The sequence below is a fragment of the Aethalodelphis obliquidens genome, unplaced genomic scaffold (genome assembly GCF_003676395.1).
Source record: "Aethalodelphis obliquidens isolate GAN/ISIS:26980383/991018 unplaced genomic scaffold, ASM367639v1 scaffold1, whole genome shotgun sequence".
Taxonomy (NCBI): domain Eukaryota; kingdom Metazoa; phylum Chordata; class Mammalia; order Artiodactyla; family Delphinidae; genus Aethalodelphis; species Aethalodelphis obliquidens.
The window spans coordinates 45,638,899-45,666,025 of NW_020837945.1; the positions used below are offsets into that span (position 1 = coordinate 45,638,899).

Consider the following 27,127-nt stretch of genomic DNA (forward strand, 5'->3'; position numbering starts at 1 on the left):
AACATTGGTGAAGGTTCTGGTATCTTTTAAGAGATGTCTGGTTGCTATATGCCTATGATGTTTCTAGGGACAACCGAGGAGTATCAATCTAGTGCATATTACTGTTAGTTGTTAATAATTCATAACCCTTATTTTTAATATTATCATAAATAGTTTACTAAAAAGAACCACGCTTGTTTTTATTGTTGCCACTGTTCACTGATATGTAAAAATGGAAGAATTGTAGCTCAAGAGTATCTCACTGAATAAAAATAGTCACAAATTGTTCCTTATATGAATGCCTATATTGAGGGTACAGTACTGTTTAGTAAGATGAATATATTAAATTATGCATTTGTTTATATTTTGATTCGTGTAACTCTTATTTCCTTATTGGTCTTTTTCAACTCTTTTTTGGCCAGAGGTGAAATGGTAGTCAAATTTAAATATATTAAATGTTTGCATGGTTAGGAGAAATTTAATTACTGAACTAATTTTTAAAAATAAATTATAGCCTTAATGCATGCTTGCTGTCCTTTTTTTTCTCAGTGATACAAATAGCAATATGACATCAATTTAAAATCAAGATTAAAAAATTTTTCTTTTTCAAACACGGGAACTCTCTTTTCAAAAATTTCAACTATAGTTGGACTTGGAACCCCATATGTAAACAGATCCAAGCAATGCTCCCCTGTTGATGATGGGAATGAGTAGCCTGGAGCCTCAGAGTCAGCCGCTGTTCCCTTCCTCTGCCAGCTATGGCACCTCCTTGGAACAGTTTTAAAATTACATGTGCAGTGATGGAAAGAACACAGTCTTTGGAATCAGACCTATCTGGGCTTAAATCCCAGGTCTCCATGTGGTAGCTTTCTAACCTTGGAAAATGTACTCAACCTCTCTGAACTTTGGTTTGCTGCTCTGTAGTGGGAGGTGTCAAACCTTATTTTTTTTTTTTTGCGGTATGCGGGCCTCTCACTGTTGCGGCCTCTCCCGTTGCGGAGCACAGGCTCCGGACGCGCAGGCTCAGCGGCCATGGCTCACGGGCCCAGCTGCTCCGCGGCATGTGGGACCCTCCCGGACCGGGGCACGAACCCATGTCCCCTGCATCGGCAGGCGGACTCTCAACCACTTGCGCCACCAGAGAAGCCCCAATCCTTATTTTATAGCAGTGTTTTAGAATTAACCGAGATAACATGTGCTGCACTGCACGATACCCAACACAATTTAGGTATTGAGGAAAAGAGCTGTCTTCTTACCATATGCAGTCTGACGACAACTTAGAATCTAACTCTTTGCTTAAGAATGGTGCTGAGGGCTTCCCTGGTGGCGCAGTGGTTGAGAGTCCGCCTGCCGATGCAGGGGACACGGGTTCGTGCCCCGGTCCAGGAAGATCCCACATGCCGCGGAGCGGTCCCGTGATCCATGGCCGCTGAGCCTGCGCGTCCGGAGCCTGTGCTCCGCAACGGGAGAGGCCACAGCAGGGAGATGCCCGCGTATCGCAAAAAACAAAACAAAACAAAACAAAAAAAGAATGGTGCTGACTTTTTCTGGGTGAATTGTATGGAAATCAGCTATTAGAAACATTGATTCTCTGTAACATTTGAAAAGAAGGCATGCATGAACGTATGTATGCACACTGAACTTTAGCTAGAACTCAAAAACTCTCACCCCTGATTGCTTCTATAAAGACTGGGTGCTGTCAGCGTGCCTGAAGTGGAGATTGCACTGCATGTTACTGCACCATTCACATGACCAAAGGGGCTGCCAGCGCTTAAGCCTGTTGATATGGCTGGTGCTGCTCTGGGGCCTTGATATCTCAGAGTTCTTGGATGTTGAATGTATTGCATGGTATCTGGTTTGATTTGCAGCGGCTCCAACCTCTCATAGACCTGGAATAGTCCTACTCTGTGGTGTGGTGGCGTACCTTAGGAAAATGGAAACTGGGGGTGAAGGGTCATGTACGTACTCTAGATTTTTTGTGAGTAAATTTGCCTCCACAGGTGCCAGATACTGATTTGAGAGCTCCAAAAGGCTCTCACAGAATTTAAAACATTTATTATTCTTGCCCAGTGTTTTCGTTGGAGAAGTGTTTATACCATAACAAGAAGGAATGGCTTTCCCCCTACGCTATGCCATCTTGTTCTTTTCTCTTCTCACCTTACACACCTGCCCTGGTTGATTTGATTTTACCTACATCTTAGCCAATGACAAAAATCACATCTGTCCCTCCAGCCCAGTGTGTTCTCCTGAGCTTCAGGGTGACGGAGCCAATTCTTTGATGGACCTTTCCTGTGAAGGTCACTGAGTATGAGATTTGACTTACTCAAAGTTGAATTCAGTGTATTTTATCCTAATTTCCTTCTGTTCCTGTACTCCCTGTCCTGCTGAAAGGTGCCGCCAGGTACCCAATCTTGGTATCAGGGAATGATTCTGCCAAGTAATGTGTTGTGGCCAGATATCTTAGGAGAAAACTAACTAGAATTGTCTAGTAAGCAGCTGGGTTTAGTTTATGAATGCCAGATTTTGGTAATTGTAAGTAATCTAGGTAATAGTCCTACTCATGAAGTAAGCATGAAGTTGTTTGCCCTAACCTTGTGGTGACAAGGAAAAATAGGATGTTAAGAGTTGTTTATTGGAAGAACACACACACACACGCACACACGCATATACGTAGGCAGTCTCCATTCTGAAAAACTTTTGAGTTGTAGTAGGAATTTCCCAGGCAAAGAGGGCAAGGGATAAATGGTCTCAGCAGTGGTAATAGCTTTGTGCAAAGACATACCTGTAGTAAGAGAAAGAGGAAGCAAGAGGGGAGGGGGGAGAATACAGGCTCCCATGCATGCCTGAGACCGCATATGGTGACATTAGGCATTGCGAGTGACAAGAGATCGAATCAAAGAGGGGCTAGACCCACCAAGACCCTAAATGCCATGCTAGGGAGTTTGGATTTTATCCTGACAAGGGTGCACAGCCAATGGAGGCCTTTAAGGATGATTAGATTTGAAATCTTTTAGATTGCTGTGGCTTTTGTCTGGAGAGCAGACTGGGGAACTTTAGGAATGGAAGCAAGGAAACAAGTCATTCATTGCTGGCAGTGTTCTAGGAGAGAGGTCATGGTGTCCTGATGTTTCATCTGACTTTTTAACAAGTGGGAATGTTAAAGTTTACAGAAAATGGAAGAATGGAGACACAGCGTGGTTAAGTTCAGTTTCGGATGTATTGAGTTTGAGGTGCCAGTGAAGCATCCAGGTGGGTGTGGATGTTGGGTTGATCGTTGGATATACAGTCTGAGTTGAGAATACAAATCTGGCAATCATCCGATTAATCTGTGAGAAATGAGACCTCATAAGAAAATCATGAAGGTAAAGCAGCCCCGGGCTGGAAGTTGGAGAAACATGACATGTAGGGAATGGCTAGAAGGATGTGAACTTGAAGGAGATGGAGAGAGAGGAAGAAGGGAAACCTCAGGGTGATGTCATGGAAGCCAAGGAAGACTGGTTTTCAGGATCAGATTGAGTCTCACCTCCTGTAGACGCATCATATGAGACCAGGGCAGAAAGAAAGTACATTGAATTAGCAAGTAGGACAGTGTCTCTGAGAGATCGTGGTCAGAGCACAACTGGGGCAGAAGCCAAATTGCAGGGGCTCAAGGAGTCACTGGGAGGAAAGGGAAAGAAGATGGTGAGGGTTGGTGACTCCTTTTAAGGAGGTTGGTAGTGAAGGCAGAGGAGAAGGCTGTCCTTGGACTTAGACTTTTGAATGGTGGGCTCGCAGAAGGGGCAGACGAGGAAGTGGGGTTCCTTAGGAGACATCAAGTGTTATGAAGTGGTGCCCTCGTGGATCCTTAGAGGAGGAGTCCTTCATCCCTTTATGCTGAGGGTGAGTGAAGGAAGTGGGACAGATGTGCTGTGAGGCAGGTAGAGGAGGGGTGGAGGCAGGACCATAGGAGAGCATCTCCATGAAGTAGAAGGTAGGTGCCTCTGCTGAGCGACGGATGGGATGGTGGAGGGGGTGTGGCAAAGGTTTGAAATAGCTGCTGTGGAAAATGGGGACTGTCGCAGACTGATTTCCAGCAGAGGCTGTAAATCGTAAATTATTGGCAGCCTACATCTGCGTAGTTGTGCATGTCCCTGTGGATTTTTAGAGCAAGATGCATTCACTTATGAGGAAAAGGTAAAACTGGAATCTTTCCGGGTGGGGATGACCAGAGAACAAGCAAAAGAGGCTCTGAGGGTGTTAGCCATATTTGATGGCTGGATAGAAAAGATACGAAAATTTGCGGGAGCTGAAAGGGACAGAGTGAGAGAGGCCAGAAGCTGTGATGAGGCAGGAGGACATTGTGTGGTGGGTGCACCTGGGACAGTGGGTTAAGAGAGCTGGAAAGATGATAGGGTGTGAACACTTGGGAATGCCTGAGATTGAGATTCACAGGCTGGGTGATTATGGGTAAAGACAAGGGTCAGGGGTTGCCGAACAGTGAGGTCCAGCAGAAGTGGAGGTCATCGGAGTTGAGGACGCTGACACAGGTCAGGGTGTTGTAAGGATTATCCCTGCTGTGTACAGTGAAGGCAGAGCCTGAGGTGGGCGGATGATCAAGCCAGGTGCTTGAGACGCTAAAGGAAGGGCCATCTGGCTCTTCACTATTTCTCATCAACAGACTCTTCGTTTGGTGACACTCTCTACCGCTTGGCCTTCTTGACCTTGTTCCCTGTGCCAGTCACCATGTTGGGACAGCACCGGCCACCTGTTAGAGGCTGATGAAGGAGGTGACAAACTAATGCCAATTAGACCTGAAAATAAGTTCTCACATCCCTAGAATGTAGGCTCTGTGAAAGCAGGGCTCTTGGTATATTTTTTTTCACTGTTGGATCAACGCACATAGAGTTGTATCTCGCTGTTCATCATTTATATAAGAATGAATACCTTAACATTTGCATTGACCCCGACTGTTCCTTGGAACACCTAGTCTCAGCCTATTGCTGCATTCCCCCAAATGCTCTTCCAAGTCTTCTCTATTTGGGGAGCTCAGATCCCAGCTCCACCTCTGTGTCCCTTCTTCAGCGGAGCATCTCTCCTCTCGCTTTACTGAGGTCAGAGCCACTCGTTGGACCTTGCTCATAGTCTTCTCCCCCTTACAGAATTGCTCAGGCTTTAGCCACTTCCTTATCACTGTAGCTGGAAGAGGAAGTGCCCCTACTCAGCTCCAAAGCTCATTCCTCCCCTTTATTAGAAGTATTAGAGACTGTACTGGTGTCTTCATCTCATCACCTTCTGCTTTTCTTCCTCATATCCGTCATCCTTCTGTTGTACAGCAGTTACTCCCTTCCCCCCAGGTGTAGAGCTGAGCCACAAAACAGGAACAAAAAGTCATTTCTGCTGTCTTGGACCTTAAACTGTCACCTTTTTACCTTTCCTCTAGTTAAAAAAAAAAATCAAAAGTGTTGCCTTCTATTGAATTATTTACCGAGTGTTTCTATCTCTTTGCTCTGTGTTCACTGTTTAACACCTTGCGTTTGGGGCTGTACTCACAAATTCCTGAGCTGTTATGACTATTTCTCCTGCATTCCTAGGGCTTTTCTATGGTCTTCATTCCTTCGTTTATTAGTGCAACAAGGATTTAAGCACCCCTTATTGTCAGGCACATTTCAAGGTGCTAGAGACAACAGCAATGACTAAAACAGACAAAAAACCCTGCACGTGTGGCTTTTACTTTCTAGAGGAAGAAACATTAAATAATATGTGTGTGTGTGAGATGTGTGTATTTGATACTAACAAGTACAAAGGAGAAAAGGCAGAGAAGGAATGTAGGCCGTTTCAGAGTGGAGGAGTTTACTATTTTAGATAGAGTGACTGGAGAAACTTCAAATGGAGATGACAGTTAATAAAGGTTTGAAGGTGGTAAGCGGGTGTGAGTCATATAGCTCTGTGGGGGAAGAACATTCTAGGCAGAGAGAAGGGTGAATGCACAATTCCCGAGGGATGAGTGGGCCTCATGTTTTTTGGGTTTTTTGGGGTATTTTTTTTTTGCTGTACGCGGGCCTCTTACTGTCGTGGCCTCTTCCGTTGCGGAGCACAGGCTCCGGTCGCGCAGGCTCAGCGGCCATGGCTCACGGGCCCAGCCGCTCCGCGGCATGTGGGATCTTCCCGGACCGGGGCACGAACCCGTGTCCCCTGCATCGGCAGGCGGTCTCTCAACCACTGCGCCACCAGGGAAGCCCGGGACTCATGTTTATGAAGAACAGTGAGGAGGAAAGTCCTCATCTTTCTTGACCTTACAGTGGCGTTTGGCATTTGCTCCCCTTTGCTTTTGGAAATATCCTTCGTTGTTTGCCTTTGGAGACCAGCATTCTGGTGGGATGACTGTTCCGGCTTTGGCCTTCCCCATCTCTTTCACTGATTTTTTTCTTCTTTGTGCCTGCCTTTTAATCTTTTTTCCCCAAGGCTCTTTTGTTGGTCCCCCTTTCCCCTGAACACACTGTGTATCGCCAAATTGTGTTCTTAACTGTGCTCTGACTGCTTCACCAGGGGACCACGGATTCTGCATGTTTGACATCTAGTTTGTTGCCTCACCTCCCCCAAACCCCACAAAGGCTCTAATCTCACCTTTCCTTCTATTTCCCATATCCATTTTTGTCTTAACTACTTAGATAGTTTCCCAATTTAGAAAACTTAATCATCTGTGACTTTGTTATCTCTCACCCTCCACTTCTAATTGGTCATCTTATCGACTTCATTCTCTATCCTCTGTGCCCCAGTCTTCTTCACCCACAGCCCTGCCGTAATAAACGTACTTCACACTTCTGTGTGCTCGACCCAGGCGCTACCTTCTGTGTTGAATGCTCTTCTCACCCTTCAGGAGCAAGCTCGAACATCACCTCTGTGTAGAGAATTCTCCCCATCCCCAGCCAGATTAATTTTGTCTTCCATTGTGTACATATCTCTCCCTTGCCCCACCCAGTGATATAATGATGAGTATCTTGCTGGACTGTAAGTTCCTTGAAGCCACAGCTGAGTATTATTAATCATTGTTCTTAATGCTTTCCTGTGTTTCCCTGTATTGGGCACATAGCAAAGAGAATAGATAGATGGATGAATTTGGACCTAAGGACACTGCGTTACAACATATTGAGTATGAAGGGAAAAAAATTAAATTCCCAAGATACATATGCCTTCATTAGTAGCCTTTATATGTTACATTCGGAATACCAACATCTTTGAGGGCAACTGGAACCGATGTTTTGTTAACGTTTGCTTGAATCCTGAGTGCTTTCATTCTAGTACTCGTTGGAACAGTGGCAGACAGTACTATTGGCAGGTGACATTGGCCCTAGCTTGTGGCAGGCTGAACTTCATTGTTGTCTAGGCTGAGGTCAAAGAGCAGCTATTTTATATCAAATTTTAAGATGTAGTTATATAAATACTGGGTTTGTTGTGTTAACTTTGAATAGCAGTGCTCTTTCGTGCTAACTTTTGTCTCTAAATTTAAATAGTTTTTTGGTGGTGTTGTTGAAGGTATTTTAATTACTGATACAAATTTCTCACAAGGTTAGTAGGCAAAAATTAAGCAACTAAGACATTAAAATGCTCTTAAGATACTGGGATTCTGGAATAGCAAAGAAGTGATAATTGAGGGGAAAGAGAAACAAGTGATTTTTTAAAATTTTATATATATCATTGTAAAAGCGTTAAATGAGAAGGCTTTCACTAGTTTAGCAAAATGTATTTTCCTTGTTGAGACAGCAGTCCATTATATTTTGAAAGGAATCGTCAAGTAAAAATAATTGAGGCAGTGAGAGAAATAGTATTTTTGACAAATTATTTGTCTTGAGATTTTATGGATGTCAAAAAATGTAATTTCCATGTTCTCTAAGTTTTCCTTTTTCAAAAACCATTGCCCCAATTTTATAGAACTCTTTTGTGACTCTCTAAAGCATTTCAGGAATATTTGTGTTATTTTAGTGAGCAGCCTGTAGTTCCCGTTCCTCGGGTAGCCTCCCAGGAGGAGTGATGATACTCGTTGCAGGAAACAAATCACTGTTCTCTTCGTGCTGCAGTCTTGGTTCATTTTGAAGCAGGAAGAAATATTGTGGGTGGCCATTACAACAAATTAAATGGAGTAGTTAAAGGCAAAAAATATATGTCTTTCATACACACCATCACTTTCAAAATGTCAACTAGCATATTTTCTGCTGCTGTACCGAGAGGCCATCTATGCTGTCAACGCGAGGAGAGGGCGCAGTTAATTTATAGGGCGGACCCCATAAAGAGCAGGAGGCTGGGTGGATGAAGTGGAGGCGCGTGGGATTGAGATGCCGTTGAAACCAGTAAAAGGCGAGACTTTGAGTGCCTCTGGAAGGCTGGTGCTACTCTAAACGTAGAGACTCACAAGTTATATTAAGGACGTAACACACAGAAAAATGCTATGCTGTGTGTTTACTCAGAAATATCCCTGACTTCTAAGGTGGGAACAAACAAAAAATATTGTTCGCTTGAAACTAATTTCCTGGGTTAATGGGTTCTAAACATTTTCTCAACCCTCCATATGCCAAATATTATTAGTGGTTAGTGGAACACTCCTTTAAACTGTTTTGAATTTGGATTAAAACAGGGAAGGGGGGTGAACAAATGACATTATACTTATGATGTTCTTGGCTTCTTGAAGATCAGCTTCTTACAAAACGTTTTCCTGTGAACCTGCAGTGGCCTAAGGTGGTCTCACCTTGGTGTCCTGATATTTTTCTGACTCACACTTGAGCTTTCCTTTTATAAGGACTAGTGAGTGTGACATCTGACACATACTATCAGACCGCATTCCTTTCACAAGTAGGTGAGTGAGCGTGTTGGGAAGGCAGGCTGAGCTGGTCCCTTGGCCTGAAGCTAACGCAGCTTTAGGGAGGAGTGTGCCCTGGAATGCCAGCGCGCGCTCGGATGGAGCAGCTCCGTCTCCTCACACAGAGTACGCGTGAATGGGAGCTTGCTTCACTAGTAGGTTAATTATGAGCAGGTAAGATGCACCCCTGAAAGTGTTTAACGTCTGCAAGAATTCCCGGTGCTGCCCACCGTTTGCATTAGTGCACATATCAGGGCTTTGTGTTTTACCTTGAAGAGTCTGTAGCGGGCTTTTCCTCTAAATTGATACACCATGTTGCTGTCTTTCCTCATCTTCCTGAGGAACAGTTTTCCACCATGTGGCAGCTTCAGAGGTTAACACAGTGCTGAAATGATGAAGTCTATTTAGGTGTTGTCTGATGTACCGAGTGTGTGAAAATACTGTCCATTAGCTCTGTAATAATAAAAGCTAAATTTAAACACCTCTGAGGTCTGCCATGATCTGTCCTTTTACTTATCTCTCCATACTTAACTTTTTGCTCTTCTCATTTTACACTCTTACCTCCAGTCCTTTTAAACTCCTTAGAAGCTGACACCTCTCTAAATGCACAGAGACAGGGAGAAGAAGCAGGGAGCGGAGAACAGAGAGTGAGGGAGATGCACAAGCATCACATAGGCACTTTTTAGGTCTCCTTCAGAGGACACTTCCTTTAGGAAGCATCCCCTGAGTTACCTCCTCTGCTCTCTCCACAACCAAATCTGGACTGGTTACTCCTGGGTCCCCATGTGGGCTGTCCTTCCCCCTTTGTGACATTTACTATATAGCTTTGTTAAAGTTGCACTGACGGTGCCCTTCAGTAGCTTGTAAACTACTAGGGAACAAAAGCCATCTGTCTTATTCACAGATGTATCCCTGGCATCGGGCACAGAGTGTGTCATGTAATAGGTTATCAGTTAGCCTATGTCATTTTTTAAATGATGTTGCTTAATATTCTCTCTTTTGTTTTCAAAGATTCCCCAAAGTGAGGACAAAAGGAACCATGCTGAGAAGCTCATCACTCTTCCAACACAGGAAGATTCCAAAAAGCCAAATGACCTTTCCGGTTCCACTTCAGATGCCAGAATGGGAGAAAGCGATAAACAGCCGAAAGAAAGCTTTTTTCAGTTTCTTGGTAACTTATTCAACATCTCAGGAAAATCATCTCTTGGTGAAGCCAAGCAGTCTTCTTTCAAAGATGAACATGACAAAACTGAGAAAGACTTACGAAATCCCAGTGACCATCCTGATGAAGGGGTCCAAAGGGAGAGGGCTGTTGTCAGTGGCTCCCTGGGAACCCTGGCACTTCCAGCAGAAGCACAAGAATCCAACTCAGCTGAACTCTCAGATGCCTTGTCTTTGGATACAACACAAGACAGTGAACAGGAAACCAGTGATTTGCTAAGAAAGTAAGTTTAAAATCTACTTATCTAAAAAAACTGACCTTTTGGACCTAGCTTTTGAGCCTTAGTTCTACTACTGTTAAGTAAGGGGATTAGAAAAAGTATTCTGTAATGTCCCTGCTACTAGGTGAAAAATTATATGATTCTGTGTACCATACACATATCTAGGGCCCTTTGAGCTATTTTAGGGGGTGGTACTAATACCTTTTAGGTGCTAACTTTGTCATAGTAAACGATTTATTTCTGATTTAAGACTTCCTTAAATGGGAGTGTTTTCTGTTGTCTGAATTCTTCTGTAGTAGGACAGGCAATGTGTTCAGTATCTGCATTTTGGGAACAAAAATAATCCTACGGTTTGTGTTCACGTTCCATCAATATCTTTTCTTTGTGGAATCCAATTAAAGGGGTTAAGAAAAGAAATTAAATTGACTTTATTTATGGAATTAGCCTTTTGAACCTTTCCCACAGCTCCAAGAAACAAATCTTGAAGAAATTTAAGAAGCACTTCACCAACCCTTTTTTCTTTCTTTGATTTACAAATGGGCACTAACTTGTTTTTCTTTGACTCAAATGAGCTAGAAGGAACATTTTCTATCCAGAAAATGTTTGTAACAATGTTGAGTCCATTAGACATTTTGTGTAACATAAAAGTATGCATTCATAACTGATAAGGATCTGTTTTATTTTATTTTTAAAAATTTATTAATTTATTTATTTTTGGCTGCATTGGGTCTTTGTTGCTGTGTGGGCTTTCTCTAGTTGTGGCGCGCAGGGGCTACTCTTTGTTGCAGTGCTCAGACTCTAGGCACGTGGGCTTCAGCAGTTGTGGCACAGGGCTCAGTAGTTGTGGCGCATGGGCTTAGTTTCTCTGCGGCCTGTGGGATCTTCCTGGACCAGGGCTCGAACCCGTGTCCCCTGCATTGGCAGGCAGATTCTTAACCACTGTGCCACCAGGGAAGTCCATGGATCTGTTTTACTGATTTTAATTTAAACTCTACTTGAGAATTATTTTTGTTCTTTGAAGAGTTCATTAATACTATAGTCAGATGACAATTTAGGACTATGTGATTCTTTATAGTTTCAAAGAGTCCTCATGCATGTGATTTCAGTGAATTCCTCATAGTAAGCTTTTGAAGTAGGGGTAGGCACAGACCCATCTTACAGTTGTGAGAACTGAGACCCCAGATGGATTTGGGTTTGCCCATCAAGAGTGATGAGGTGGGGCTTGCCCTACCAGTTGTTAAAGTGTACTGATAAAGCTACGTAAATTGAAATGATGTAATACTGGTGTAATATTTGCTAGACATTTATATGGAACAGAATAGACAGTCTAGAAATAGACCCTTGTGTATTTTGTGATTTGAGCCCTTGAATGTGATGGCATTATGTATTCTTGTAAAAAGGAAGACTTGGGGAAATGGGATAATAATTTGGAGAAAAAAATAAAAGCTAGATACTCATCTCATTTTTACATTAAAATTAAAGTGGAATAAAAATGTTTAAGAAACATACAAAACTAAAAGCAGCTAAATGTGAATTATTCTGGTGAGAAACAATTTTCTAAGCATGATAGCAATGGAAAGTATCAGGAAAGAGAAGATCAGTAGATAGGATTGCTTCCAGTTTTCCAACTCTCTATGATAAAAACTGTGAACAATGATACATTAAATTGGCAAATCAGAAAATTATATACAAAATTTGTATGTAAATAGTATATACAATTATATGCAAATATAATCATATAAATATACAAGTCAAAATTTAGACAAGTTATTACCTATAATTTGAAGTGTTAGAAAAAAATCCTTATCAAAAAGCATTGTAAATGATTTCATCTTCACTTAATTAAAAATAATAAACAGCTGTGTAATTGTTTTTATGTACCGTTGAGTATGCAAATTTCATTTTTAATACCAATAAAGCCTTTAAGTAAACCTGTTGTGCTAACACTTTTTAGATTACTTTCCATACATTAACTCATGCTTCTCGTGTAATTTATGTAGGAAGCTACTTCACTGTTGGATTGAAATTCTTTAAAAAGTTCTGCAATTCTTACATTTTCAGCAAATTCATATCCATCATGAGAAACTCTTCTGTCAAAACTTTATTGTGCTTTTTAAGTAAATGTCTGGTTTTGCAGCTTTTCTTTACATAAAATAGTTAAAAGCCTTCCCTATTGTGAGAGAAGATATTCTTTTTAAAAAATTATTTTTATTTTATTTGTTTTGGCTGCATTGGGTCTTTGTTGCTGTGCGCAGGCTTTCTCTAGTTGCAACTAGCGGGGGCTACTCTTCGTTGCGGTGCGCGGGCTTCTCATTGTGATGGCTTCTCTTGTTGCAGAGCATGGGCTCTAGGTGTGTGGGCTCAGTAGTTGTGGCATGTGGGCTGTAGAGCACAGGCTCAGTAGTTGTGGCACACGGGCTTAGTTGCTCCGCGGTATATGGGATCTACCCAGACCAGGGCTCGAACCCGTGTTCCCTGCATTGGCAGGCGGATTCTTAACCACTGCACCACCAGGGAGGTCCCAGAGAGAAGATATTCTTTTTTAAAAAAAATAAATTTATTTATTTATTTTTATTTTGACTGTGTTGGGTCTTCATTGCTGTGCATGGACTTTCTCTAGTTGCAGCAAGCGGGGGCTTCTCATTGCGGTGGTTTTTTTTGTTGCAGAGCACGGGCTCTAGGTGCGCGGGCTTCAGTAGTTGTGGCTTACGGGCTCTAGAGCGCAGGCTCAGTGGTTGTGGTACACGGGCTTAGTTGCTCCGTGGTATGTGGGATCCTCCTGGGCCAGGGATCAAACCCATGTCCCCTGCATTGGCAGGCGGATTCTTAACCACTGTGCCACCAGGGAAGCCTGAAGATATTCTTCACTATGTAATTTGAAAGGAAATAAATCTTAACACTAAAAATGTAGCTTAATCATACTTACTAAAAGTGAATTAGATATACTGAATACTTTTGCTCTAATGCTATTATTTTCAGGCTGCCTTTATAGAATTTTCTTTGAAGAATGACACATGTCTTTGGTTGATCTTTGTAGTATCAGATGCATTAAGTTTATCCAGGATAGAGTACAGCCATATGTAGTACTTGGAGGCTTAATAAACTTGCACATGATAGGTAGTTAGGTTTGGGCTGAAATGCATAAAACCCTTTCCAGATTTTAAATATGTATGTCTATTCCCTTAAATAGTTGAAATTTCTAGATATTTTACTTTTTTCTTAGTGTTGTTTGGATCACATACCTCTACTTATATTGGATAAGCTACAGATCCCATGCACAATTACATAATACATGAAATGAATATGTTCTTTATTCAGTTTGTGAAAATAAACCTTTTTAATTTTCTATCTTTAGTTTATTTGTAAAGTTATGTATTTTTGACATTTCCATTTTCTTTCTATTTTCTGTATTAGGGAAAATCTTAATTAAAGGACAGTTTTATGGTCTTAATACTATTCAGTTATGAAGACTCAACTACAACCTGTGAGAGAATGTTGTAGAAAATAGACTATCTCGGCATGACTAACCCTTTACAAAGTGTGAGTGTAGCTCATCAGTACCTGAAAGGACTAATTATAATACATGAAGCTAAGCTTGAAACTTTGATGTTCAGTGCTTTAAACGTGATAGTATAGTTGTTTAGTATGAAGGGTACATATTTTAGTCACAAGCGTATAACATTTCCACCTAGGGTGCTAAGGGAGATTATTTCATTAGAAATTTATACTGGTTCATATAAATCAGTTTAATCATTCTAGTTGACAGTAACCAGAAAGCTCCCAAGATGGGAATGGAAAACAATTATCCGCGCCCCACCCCCCCAAAAAGGACTCCAAAACTACCAAAAGGCATTCTTACAGTGAACTGAAATTTTTTCTGGAGTGGATTTTTCTCTGTGCTTTATTTTAATAGAAGTTCTTTTAGAGCAAAAGTCGCATTATTGGATTGATGTAGAATAAAACACCTTGACGTCTCGTTAGGATGGAGTTGGTAGTAAGAGAACCTGAGTTTACTATACTTGAAGAATAACTTCTGATCCTTATCTCTCGAGTCTTATTTCTTCGGACATCATGTACATTTTGGTGATCTTTTAGGGAAAAAAAAATTTGCAGCCTTGAAAGTAGGTTTTAAGTATAAAATTTAAAAGCTTTGAAAGAAAAATCAAACAATAAAACTTCTTGTCATCTGTTCATACTTCTGGATCTTCGTGTATTGTTCTGAAAGGCTCTTGTATTTTCTGAATAATTTATGCATTTTGATATAGGATTTTACCAATAACATTAATTTACCTATATGTATTTTTTCTTCTTGTATGTTTTCTTAGATAGGTTCCCTTATCCAACTTTTAACTTTGTTTCATAACTGTCTTTGATCTAGCCTGAAATTTGTGTAGTAGCTAAAATCACTTCTCCAAGGCAAAGCTTTTCTCTATACATCTCCTGTAGCTCTTTTAAAATAGACAGTAAAATGAATGTAACTAATACAAACTTTTACAATAGTGGTGTGGTAGGATTTTATAGGCCAGCAATTACATAGATTGAAATAAATTATTTCAGCTAAAATTCAAGAACTACGTTAAGGGGCACAGTTAATTGAGATTTTACTTGTCAGAGGTTTACTTTGTGTTTTGTCATGTGGACAAACCTAGCATTCTTCATGGTGTTGCTTTAAAGTTGGGGAGAGGGCTTCCCTGGTGGAGCAGTGGTTAAGAATCAGCCTGCCAATGCAGGGGACACGGGTTCGAGCCCTGGTCCGGGAAGATCCCACATGCTGTGGAGCAACTAAGCCCGAGTGCTACAACTACTGAGCCTGTGCTCTAGAGCCCGCAAGCCACAACTACTGAAGCCCACGTGCCTAGAGCCCATGCTCCACAACAAGAGAAGCCACCCCAGTGAGAAGCCCACACACAGCAACAAAGGGTAGCCCCTGCTCTCCGCAACTAGAGAAAGCCCGTGCACAGCAATGAAGACCCAACGCCAAAAAAAATAAATTTATTAAAAAGTTGGGGAGAAAATACCTCATTTTTAGATACTGGAATACTGATAACTGGATTTCTTAGTTATTCGTATGGGTTCTATAATGTTTTGTTAATTATATGTTTAACCTGAAAAAGTTAGAGCATACATCAAGTTTTTCTACCATACATTTTTGTAGCTGGGACCCTAAAATGTAACTAGAGAGCAGAATTGAAAACACTTTAGTATCATTTATAAGGATTAAGACAGAAACAAATTACTTAGCGTTTAGTATCATTGCTTTACTTAGCCATTCATTAATTCACACAAAGTTATTAAACATACATCATTTGCCAAATCTTATGTAGGTCACTTAAAAATATGAAAATGGGGCTTCCCTGGTGACGCAGTGGTTGAGAGTCCGCCTGCCGATGCGGGGGACACGGGTTCGTGCCCTGGTCCGGGAAGATCCCACATGCCGCAGAGCGGCTGGGCCCGTGAGCCATGGCCGCTGAGCCTGTGCGTCCGGAGCCCGTGCTCCGCAACGGGAGAGGCCACAACAGTGAGAGGCCTGCGCACCACAAAAAAAAAAAAAAAGAAAGAAAATGATGAAGATGTAGTGCCTGCCTTCAAATAGGCACTAGGTTAGTGGGGAAATAAATCAGTGCATATATCTTTATAATCTAATATGGCAAGTGATGTGCTCAGGCCCCTTTGTCCCCACAGATCAGAGGCTAACTGCCCGTTCTAGCAGTAACGGGGTCTTGGGGTAGGTTTGCATTGGGGTTAACTTGGGAACTGAGTCTTATAGGACAGAAGCTTCTGTCTGGGGCTGGAATTGAAGGGGAGAGAAAGGTGTGTGTTAAGGGCTGTAAGGCAGCATAGCATAGCATAGCATAGCATCAGAGCTCCCAGGGGTAGATTCTCCAAAAGAAGTTAGATGCTGAGGACATCAGGAACTTTATGCTAGGGTTGAGAAAAAGTAGGGAACTTGTGCTAGAAACCTTTTTTTGATTTCTGCATTCACCCAGCCAGTTTAATACTTACTCTGCTAATTGAAGAACTTAACAGGAGAGAGGATTTTTAAGGGAATTCTGTCATTTATTGACTTAAGTATATATTGAGTGCTTACTGCAGGCTAGACATCTTGCCAGGTGTTTTCTTTACAACTTCTCTAACTCTGTGCTAAAAGTTGCTGTCCCAAATTCACATCTAAATAAAGGAAGAGAAGCTCGCTATGATGCTCTGATATGGTGGAGAAATCAGTGATTAGCCATGAGGTACCAGTATGAGGCTCAAAGGCAATGTGGTTCCTTCTAGTCAAAAACTCTTTGGAGATCAGAGCTAGAACTCAAGCCTCAGGCTTGTCAGCCCACGTTCTCTCCATTAACCACCGTGAGAGAGACAGACGTAATCAGGTGAGAGGGACAGTTCTGAGGAGCTCAGACATTCATGCTGGTTGACACTTATGTGCTGCTGGTCACGTCTATATTATGCTTAATAAAGATAGGTTGAACTAAAATATTCTAGGATTTCCTTCCCAAGTTTGGACATATGAAGAATAGGAGTGTTTGAAAGATATACTTCACTATGATTTCTGGAATTACTGTTAAGTGTTACTAATTATATTTCCTGATACTCTCATGCTATTTCTTTTTGCAGACAAATGGATGGTAAACCAGAGAGGCCTGTAGTAACATATGCCACGTACCGAGGCCCCAGACAAATTAGGAAGTATTTGAAGCAGCAGACGGCGCTGGAAACCTTGAATCCCTTAGACAGAGAAAATGAAAGTTCCGACTCTAGTACGAGCACACATATGGGCCTTGGAAGTGAGATAGAGGCTGGGATGGTGTCATTGTCATCAGCTAGCACAGACGTTTCTGTGAAAGGACAAGTGCTTAAAGGCCGGATAGAAGACTCTGATTATAATAAAATAAATATCAACCCAGAAAGCCATTCAACAAACAACCGAGAACTGTCTAGCACTGCTTCTTCTAGGGATGTTTTAAATAAAAATGATCCTGGGGGACCTGAGAGAAGTCGGTCATCCCGTTCTGAGACTAACTCTAGCTCCACTGATGGAGAATTTGACTCACAGCACCATTTAAGTTGTATACCAGTTTCTCAGACTGACAGAAATTTGGTATGTTCAGCATTGTTTACAAAAAGTAACAGTAGCAAAATTCCTTGCAGTGCAGACTTGCAGAGGACAGCAACACCAGAAACTACGGTAATAGAAAACAGCTCGATGATGAGTGATGGGACACTGGTGCAAAGAGAGGAGTGTGTTGAGCCTGAGAACCCTGCTGTTTCCGACTTCTCTGGTAGTAAATCTGATGGGAGTGACACTACCAAACGTGGAAATACAGATTTGCCAAGTCCAAATAAATCAATTAGGCGTCAAGCTCTGCAGTGGCCAGAGAGTAAGTGTTCTGACAAGCACACCGAAGGTAACTTGTCAAAGCACGCTGCCAGTCACACCAGCAACATTGCTCTCCAGAGACATGCTGTAACAGACACAGAACTTGTAAGTGAAGAAAACAGATTGTCTGCCCTGGACACACAGGAAAATTTGGCTCCTACAGAAATCAAGCAAGAAACAGAAAGCACCTCAGTTGGTGAACCCACAACTTCAAGTCATGGAAAAGCTCCAGAAGATAGAATCGAGTCATTACCCAAAGGTACTGACAAGTTGTTGGTAACAGAAGCCAAGAAGCTTGTTAGGCCACATAGCAAAATGCCTCCCATTGTTAGAATGAATGAAAAGGATGCTGCCTCTGTACAACACACCAGTGAATTAGCCGTTGTAGCATGCTTAGAAAATAAAATATCACCTGAACTGGATAGAAATCACATTTCAGGATCTATTCTTGACTCTCAGAGTCGTCAGCAAGCCAAAGCATCACCTGATGCCAGGACATCTCTTAACCTTGACCATAAAAAATCAGATTTCAATACTTCATCTCCTACCTTTGTTTCCCGAGCTGGCCTGCTGAGCAGGTTGGATATTCCTGTCTTAAAGAATGAAGGTTCCTCTGTGCTCGCTGAAACTGGGGATGTCAGCAGCATTGGTATTTCCCATCAGCCTCGTAAGTGTCAAGAAGAAAATGTGGCATATCATGCTGAGGCCACAGACAGGAAGAGTCTCCCTGCTTGCCTTCATCCTGAGCGTGCATCTGCAATTCCTGAGTCCAAGGAAGTTCTTCCTGACAGTGAAAAATGCCAGTTTCCACTAGGTCTTGAAGCCAGTGACACCCACTTAACTGCAGTGGACTTGAGCTTTGAGTCCGAAAGCCTCTCTAAGGACCACAGTTCCACTTCATCTCAAGACCGTGATAAAGCAGAGTTCATGCTGTCAAACGCCAAAGCAAGTCAGGGCACTATAGGCAAGTCTGATTCTCTTTTCTCCTTGGAAACCAAAACTGATAACCTTGCAGAAATGTTGTCAACGTCTGAAGTTGACAGTCAGGACAGTGTTCCTGTTGGGTCACATTCTGGAAGAGGAAAAACTCTAGGTCTCTCCAAGATATCTGTTCCCCAAACAGAGCCCAGAGACACTTCTCAGGATACAATCTCTTCTCCACTTGAAATTACAGATGAGCCAGCAAGTCCTCTTTTATCAGAATTGACTTCCCTAGAAGTTGAACAGGACAGAAGTTTTCAGTTAGTGGGTCATAAAGAGATTAAAGAGAAATATTCAGATGCCAGCCTTAAAGAGAATCGCCAAACTGAGGTTTCTCCTTCTGCCTCCAAATATCAAGGTACACAGGAAGCAGAGGTGGAAGCCTCAGGTAATTCTGCTCTTCTCCAAAGTAATATACTTGGGACTTTACCTGCTGTTCATGATGGAAAAGTCACTAGGCAAATGGCACAGAACTGTGAAGCCAACACTTCTGTGTTTCATCAACCTTCAGTTGTCTGTGGGACCAAAAAGATTTCTGGTTTTTCAGAAATGGCAGAACTCAGTTTAACTAATACTTCCCCCAAATTCCAAGAAACTGACAGCGCAGCAGTAAATGCACCTTTTCTGGGCTCTGGTGTGAGTTTGGAAAAAAATACGTTTGCATCTGAGGATTCAAATTTTCGTACTCATCCTTCTGTGCTGAGATCAGAAAAGAGAGCCTCATCTCACAGAAAGAAAGAGGGTGCTTATCTCCTAAGTGGTGGTATTGATGGCGTGGCTTCTTCCTCCAGTAACTCTGAAGAAGTTAGCATGGTTACAAGTTCACAGAATCCCCCAAAGGATTTTAGTTCTGTAAAAGTTACCATAGATGTCCCACATGAAGGTGCCTCCTTGACTAACCTGCTGTACCCTGATAGCTCTTATTTGGAATTTGAAACATCTCTCCCAACAGGGGCAGAAGTCACCCCACTTCAGGACCATTTTGGGGATCATACTGGGATGGTATCAGTTGATTTCCCAACTGCTGCCCAATTTGACAGTCCTATGGAAGCAGAGACTGGAGCAGTTGCTGGGGCCCCAGCGTCAGTTAACAGCTCAAGCCAGCAGTGTTCTGAAGCATCTGCTGAGCACATAGAAGCAAGGAGGAGAGCACGTGAGCAACTTCTGGACCTCGAAAGTGGTTTATGTAAAAAGGCTGATACATTGATTGGTGAGATCTTTAATTCTGTCAGGGAAGAGCTAAAGTCCAGACACACAGTTGGTACCTGCCAGGAGTATATAGCCGTAGGCGGCATAATGAATCCAGGTACCCTAAAAGAAGACATCCTTGAGAAAAGCCCATCAGAAGTGACACTGACAGGGATCCAGCTGACAGAGCATTTGGAAGAGCAGGCCGTGGAAAACATGTCTGAAGTCCAAGGGGAAGAAAAGGCTTGTGCTTCACCTATGGTTGGTGAGAAGAGTCTCCTTTTTGATTCTGATAGAATGAATGTATCTTGGTTGTTAGAAGATCAAGCTAGGGAATTAGTCAATGAGATTATTTATTCAGCCCAAGAAACCTTAGCAAAGGATGCTCAGGATACCCGGGATTCTGAACTTCAGGCTAATACTTCAAAACTTCTGAACAGTGATAGTGTTAAGCCGCTTGATATGGTAAGGGAGTTCTTGGTGTCAGAACAGGCAGTAAATCAAAGCACATGTGAAATTAGTGAAAAAGTATTAGGTAGATTCTTTGCTGTAAGTAACTTAGTTAGTGACGCAGAGTCAATTAAAGGAAGAGAAATTGTTCTCTACCAAAAATCCCCTTTTTCAGGAAATAGAGGTGGACAGTCTGATAGTATAAACTTGCAGGAGTCAGACACTGTTTTACTAGCTGAAGACACGCCCCATACAGGGTTAGATGATAAGTCAGAAGCACATTCGTTTCTCAACGAGGACTGTAAAGAGAAAATGGAAATAAAGGGTGTTGATAATCACAAAACTGAGACAGAGGAAAGAAGAGCTCTTGTATTAAATTTCACATGGCCTCCATTTGTGAATGATGACATCCATGTACCTGGGACATCTAAAAGCGGTTCGTCTGATACTCTTTTATGTATATCTGAAAAAAGCTTGCCAGGACGTAGTAATAAAAGTGTACCCCTTGCAGTGTCAGAAGTAGGGAAAGTACACAAGAAGGATACTGAAGTAAATGTAGGAAGAATTGAACTTATACCTTCCATGGTAGAAATGGGAAAACCAAATAAGAAGGATGCTGAATTGAATATTATGAAATATGAGGCAGTCCCCCCTATGTCAGACGTGGGAAGAGCACATAAAGAGGATGCTGAATTGCATACCTCGAAAACTGAGCCAGCAACTGAAATTCTTAAAATGAGAGAAGCATACCAAATGGATGCTGAGAGGTACATTGAAAAAACTGAGGGATTACCCGCCATTTTAGGAATGGAAAAAGCTTATGAAATGAGGGATACTGAAGGGGATATTGGCAAAACTGACATAACACCTGATATGTCAGAACTGAAAAATGTCTACCAAAAAGATGCAGAGGGAATCACTGGAAAGACTGAAGTGATACCTGCTACGTTAGAAATGGAAAATGTTTACCAAAAGGATGCTGAAGGAGATGTTGGTAAGACCGGGATGACTTTGGTTATGTCAGAAATGGACAATTTCTACCACAAAGATGTTGAGGGCACTGCCGAAAAGGTTGAAATGATACCTGCTACACTAGAAATGGAAGATATTTACCAAAAAGATGCTGAAGGAAAGATGGACAAAACTGAGGTGATGCCCATTACATCAGAAGTGGTAAATATCTACCAAAAAGATGGTGAGAAGATCACTGGAAAGACTGAAAGACCTATGATGGACGTGGAAAACACTTACCAAAAGGATGCCAAAGGGGTTATTAGGAAAACTGAAATAGTACCTCCTTTTGCGTTAGAAGTGAAAGAAGCACACAAGAAGGCAGTACCTGCTTCCTTAGAAATGGAAAAAGCATGTAAGAGAGATGCAAAAGAGACAATTGGAACGATTGTGTCCATGCCCTTTAAGATAGACATGGAAAGAACATCCCCAGAAAATTCTGATGGGACTGTCAGGAAACATAAAGTGTTGTCCACAGTGGTAAACCTTGAGAAAACATACGGAACAGATCTGGAATTGCCTGTTACACAAGAAGAGGCCACGCCTCCCATATCTGAAGCTGAAAAAGCACCCCAAGAGGTTGCTGAAGGGAGTGGTGGAGAAATGGGGAAGGAACCTACTGAAATGAAGGCATGCTTGACAGCGTTTGACACTAGACTCACCGCTTTCAGGGGTTATGAATCACCTATGCTAAGTAAGGATTATGAAGGCTACCCAGCCTTAGCAATGCCAGATTTTCAACCCGAGGCTACCATAGGAAAGCTAGACAGAAGAACATCTGTTACTGCAGTACATAAGAAAATAAGAGATCTAGATTATGGAGATGAAAAGGAAGAGCCTAACCTAGCCTTCGTTGCTCAGGATGAACAAGAAAGTTCTTCCTTTACTATATTATATGAAGAGCCTCTTCAAGATGAGGACAAGTATGCTACTGCAGAAGTAAGAAGAACACAGTCCCTCCTGACTCCTGACACATCCACCAACAGCATGCCTGTTTCCGCGTGTGAAAGGTCTGAGAGTAGAACTGACCTCTTCCATCATTTTGAAAAGGAAACTAAATTAGGTGAGACATTCGATGATGATAGTTCAGAAATGATCTTATCAGTAGAGGCCAAAAGGTACAAGATTTATCCCTTAGCTTTGTCTCCCATTTATGAGGATGACAGCTCTCAGGAGGACATTCTATCCAGCGAAATCTCACCTGGCCATCGTGGCTCCACGAAATCGAGAGAGAGTGCAAACCAGTCCTCTTCTGTTTTATCGCTTCTCCAGTCAGTATCGGAGCGTTTAAAGATGAATTTGGATGAAGATGACAGATGGAGGGGAGGGGAAGAGGAGAAAGAGGAGGAAGAGCCATTGCACAAAGGAAGTCTGAGAGCTAGAAGGCGGGAAAATGTTATCTTCAAGCTGCCAGATTCTTCTATCGCATTTTGCCCTGATGATGACCAGGAAAGTACTGGGGTTTCTAAGAGTTCTTATGTGATGTCAAATGAGCCTACTACCTCTAATCTGCAAATTGGTCTGTGGCCAGAAAAGGCCTCATTTCTACAAAAATCTGACCTTACTTCCAAACTACATTCTTCTTTAAAGAGTGCTTATCATCAGTATTTGCAGACTTCCAAAATCCGTTCCTCAGAAAAAGGAGCCAGATTTGGTGGAATTTTTCAGGAACCGGTGTCAAAATATTGCTGTGCTCGAGACACCTCAGGCCGATTAAGCTCGTTCACAGAGGTGAGTTATTTTGATTATTAACTAGTGAAGTAGTGCTTTGGATCATGAAATGATCTAAAAGTTTATTAAGAAAATCAGTGTTGGGCTTCCCTGGTGGCGCAGTGGTTGAGAGTCCGCCTGCCGATGCAGGGGACACGGGTTCGTGCCCCCATCCGGGAGGATCCCACAGAGCGGCTGGGTCCGTGAGCCATGGCCGCTGGGCCTGTGCGTCCGGAGCCTGTGCTCCGCAATGGGAGAGGCCACAACAGTGAGAGGCCCGCATACCGCAAAAAAAAAAAAAAAAAAAAAAATCAGTGTTTTGAGGTTGTGAAAGATTTTTTTAAAAAATACCAGAGGTTACTTTGTTCTTTGAAGTGTATCATAACTCATGAATTTTAGCTGGACTGGTATATTTGAGAAAACAAAATTGCTTCATCAGAATTTAAAAGGCATAAGAGAGAAGCAAGTTATATCCCAGTTCTTTGCTAATTTTTAGTTTTCAAACTAAATTAAGTGACAGCCTTCTGAGTTTCTCAAGGTACTGTATGTAGAAAACTTGTCACTTGCTGTTGAGCTTATGTGTCTCAAGAAAATATTTCACGATACTTAAAAATACTTTAACTACTTAAAATATTTTAAGTCTTTGCTTGACAACAGTCTCTCACTGTAGTTGGTCTTCTTCTTGTTCATACATAGCAGGGCAATGAACAGACTAATTCAGAGAAAAGGAGATGAAAACATTATAGCTGGAAAATGTCTTGAAATTCAGTTACACTTTTCTTCAACTTAGAAATATTTAAATGTTTACTATAGACTATTCATTGAATATGGGACATTCCTTTTATTTTTTTAATATATTTATTTATTTACTTTTGGCTGCTTTGGGTCTTCATTGCTGCGTGCAGGCTTTCTCTAGTTGCAGCAAGCGGGGGCTACTCTTCGTTTCAGTGCACGGGCTTCTCATTGCGGCGGCTTCTCTTGTTGCGGAGCACAGGCTCTAGGCACGTGGGCTTCAGTAGTTGTGGCACGTGGGCTTCAGTAGTTGTGGCTCGTGGGCTCTAGAGCGCAGGCTCAGTAGTTGTGGTGCACAGGCTTAGTTGCTCCGCGGCATGTGGGATCTTCCCAGACCAGGGATCGAACCCATGTCCCCTGCATTGGCAGGCAGATTCTTAACCACCGCACCACCAGGGAAGTCTCAGGACATTCCTTTCTGACATTCCAAGATCATGGAACTTTCTCTAGGATTCCCAAGGACTGTATCTGTACTTTGAATACCCTTAGTAGCAAGTACTAATACTTGAATACCAACCAATAGCTTGCAAGGCAAGGTCCTTTTAAAAGAAAGCTTGGTATTTGAAGAAATGTTTCTTTAATGGTTCCTGGTTTCCTACTAAGTCAAGTGCAACCTCTTCACTCTATGACGAGTTCCCCAAGTCTTGTTTGCTCAGCGTTCTCTCTTTGTGCGCTGGTTCCACGCCTTGTAAGAGTCTGCACTTTTTCTCAAGATGGTCTCTTCCTGTAATTTTTTTCTTTACTACCTCCACACCAACCTGCCACATTTTTTCACTTACTGAAGTCCTGTTTTTCAAGGTCTGCTCCATACCACTACTTCACACAAGCCTCTTGGGCACCTTCTTCTGCCATCACCTCACCTCCATGCTGGTGCCATTTCTCTTGACTTCCATAACTTGGCATTTTGATTGTATTTTACCTGAGGGTTTAACTTAATCCCCCCACCTAGAAGAGACATGGGAATGTGATCACCTGTTTCCCCTTTCTAAGCTATAAACTTCTTGAGGGCAGAGACAAAGCTTTATTTTCCTTCGTATTTACCTTTATATCCCTTATAGTACCTAGAGGTGCACCTTGTAATGATGCCCACTAAATAAATATGCGATAAATTGGATCTGTGACCACTAAGAAAGTGAACTGTATATCTTTCTGTTTATGTTTCTTAAGGCTTACTTCTTCCACTTTTATTATTTCAGAATGTTGACAAACAGACTCTGAAGTGTAACCCAAGACCTGGGAAGGTAAGCACAAGTTTCTTAGGTAGACTAAAATAAAAGAAGTAAGGTTACTTTTACGTTTGGGAGTTTAAAGTAAGTACTTTTAACTGACTTAGAACATGATTGTTTTACTCAAGGGTTTAGCATCTAAAGTAATATTTTTATATATTTAGGATGTTTTATTTTCTACATTCTAGGACATTTTGGAATTTTAAATGCATTCTTAAAATTAGTTATTGTGCCTACTTACTGTGTGTTGCAGCTGGTTATCTATGATCTCCATGGAAGTAAATATAAACAAGAGATCTACTGTAATATTCCCGATGCTACATCTTGGTCCTTTCCGAATGGGGTACTGATAAAGGTTGTAAGGGGCTGGTAAGAGATCTCTTAAAATTTATAGCATTTTCCCCCTAAATTAAGTGTTTTCTTGCTGTTTATGCTTTATGTTTTTTGTATTGAGGTCACATTCCTTTTCCTCTAGAATAACTGTTTGAAACGTTATTTGTATTTTATAACTTAATTGTTCTCTTTATTTACTGTGACAGAAAATATAGGTTGTTTTTAGTACTTACAGCCTGCAGTAAGTAGTAAGTCCTAATATATACAGTATATATAATCAGTACCATTTTGTAACTGCATTATTAGCAGGATAGATTTGGCAAGTTTAGTTGAAGGCTTCAATTGAACGAAGCATAGCTTTGAAAATGAGTTCAAAATTTGTGGGACACTAAGGAATGTGAAGGCCACATGCTTAAAGTCATTTGTATCGGGCTTCCATGGTGGCACAGTGGTTAAGAATCCGCCTGCCAGTGCAGGGGACATGGGCTCGAGCCCTGGTCCAGGAAGATCCCACATGCCGTGGAGCAACTAAGCCCGTGCACCGCAACTACTGAGCCTGCGCTCCAGAGACTGTGAGCCATAACTACTGAGCATGCGTGCCACAACAACTGAAGCCTGTGTGCCTAGAGCCCGTGCTCCACAACAAGAGAAGCCACCACAATGAGAAGCCCACGCATTGCAGTGAAGAGTAGCCCTCACTCTCCACAATTAGAGAAAGCCCACACACAGCAACAAAGACCCAATGCAGCCAAAAATAAATAAAATAAATTTTTAAAAAGTCATTTGTATCACTGATCTGCTCAAGAAGTGAAAGATTCTTTGTATGGTGTAAAAATGATGGAAAACCTCATTTGTTATTATGGACCATGTCCCCTGGACATGTGGGGGCCAGAGTTTCTTTGTCCAGTGTTTGCGTTACTCACTGGTCAATCACGTTAAAGCAGTGTCGTGTAGTGTATCTTCATGTTATAAAATGAGACACATGTGCTCTATTGTCCAATGACAGGAAAATTAGGGTAGAAGTGGAATTTGGAATTGTTAAGCTATTGTTTTTTTTGTTTGTTTGTTTGTTTTGTGGTACGCGGGCCTCACTGTTGTGGCCTCTCCCATTGCGGAGCACAGGCTCCGGACGCGCAGGCTCAGCAGCCGTGGCTCATGGGCCCAGCCACTCCGCAGCATGTGGGATCTTCCCAGACAGGGGCACGAACCCGTGTCCCCAGCATTGGCAGGCGGACTCTTAACCACTGTGCCACCAGGGAAGCCCCAGCTATTGTTTTTAATGTAAATGTGTATACAGCATCTGTAAAGTGTATGTATACATAAATATAGGCACAGGCATAGACTGTGGTGCTGTGTTCAGGAAGTATTACTTCCAAGTTCTGTGCACTTTTATTCTTCACTCTTTGCTTATCCTTACATTAGCATATTTATCATTGTTTCAAAATAGGATTATATGCTAGTAGTGGAAAATAGCCCAGATATTAAAATTTAAGTAGAGAAGATGGTCTGTGAATTATAAGTATCATTTGTTTTATGCCTCGTTTCTTAGAAAATTAATTATAACTGATCATGCTTTCATATGTGTTCAGCTGGATTTTATATGAGAAACCACATTTCCAAGGTCAGAAATGTATACTAGAAGAAGGGGAAAAGGTGTTAAATCATGACTGGATCCTCCAGAACAGAAAGCATCCACAAAGAAACTTTGTATTGGGGTCTATCAAACGTGTCGTAAAGGTAATGGAACAGTTGATTTTATCCCTATTTTTTATTTTATTTTGTTTGTCATGTAGTAAAGCTGTAC

At 41.8% G+C, this 27,127-nt stretch overlaps 1 protein-coding gene across 4 annotated transcripts in view; it reads left to right on the plus strand.

Moving 5' to 3' along the window:
- The window catches only part of CRYBG3 (crystallin beta-gamma domain containing 3), a 114,907-nt gene that overhangs the window by 22,256 nt on the left and 65,524 nt on the right, over window positions 1-27,127 (plus strand). For all 4 annotated transcript variants that reach the window (XR_003432111.1, XM_027102932.1, XM_027102923.1 and 1 more), the window contains exons 3-7: window positions 9,821-10,254; window positions 16,870-22,993; window positions 24,961-25,005; window positions 25,244-25,359; window positions 26,913-27,060. Coding sequence is in view for 3 of the 4 variants with exons in the window: in XM_027102932.1 (XP_026958733.1) it covers window positions 9,821-10,254; window positions 16,870-22,993; window positions 24,961-25,005; window positions 25,244-25,359; window positions 26,913-27,060 (6,867 nt within the window). In the remaining variant the exon portion in view is untranslated. The remainder of the gene's footprint in view (window positions 1-9,820; window positions 10,255-16,869; window positions 22,994-24,960; window positions 25,006-25,243; window positions 25,360-26,912; window positions 27,061-27,127) is intronic.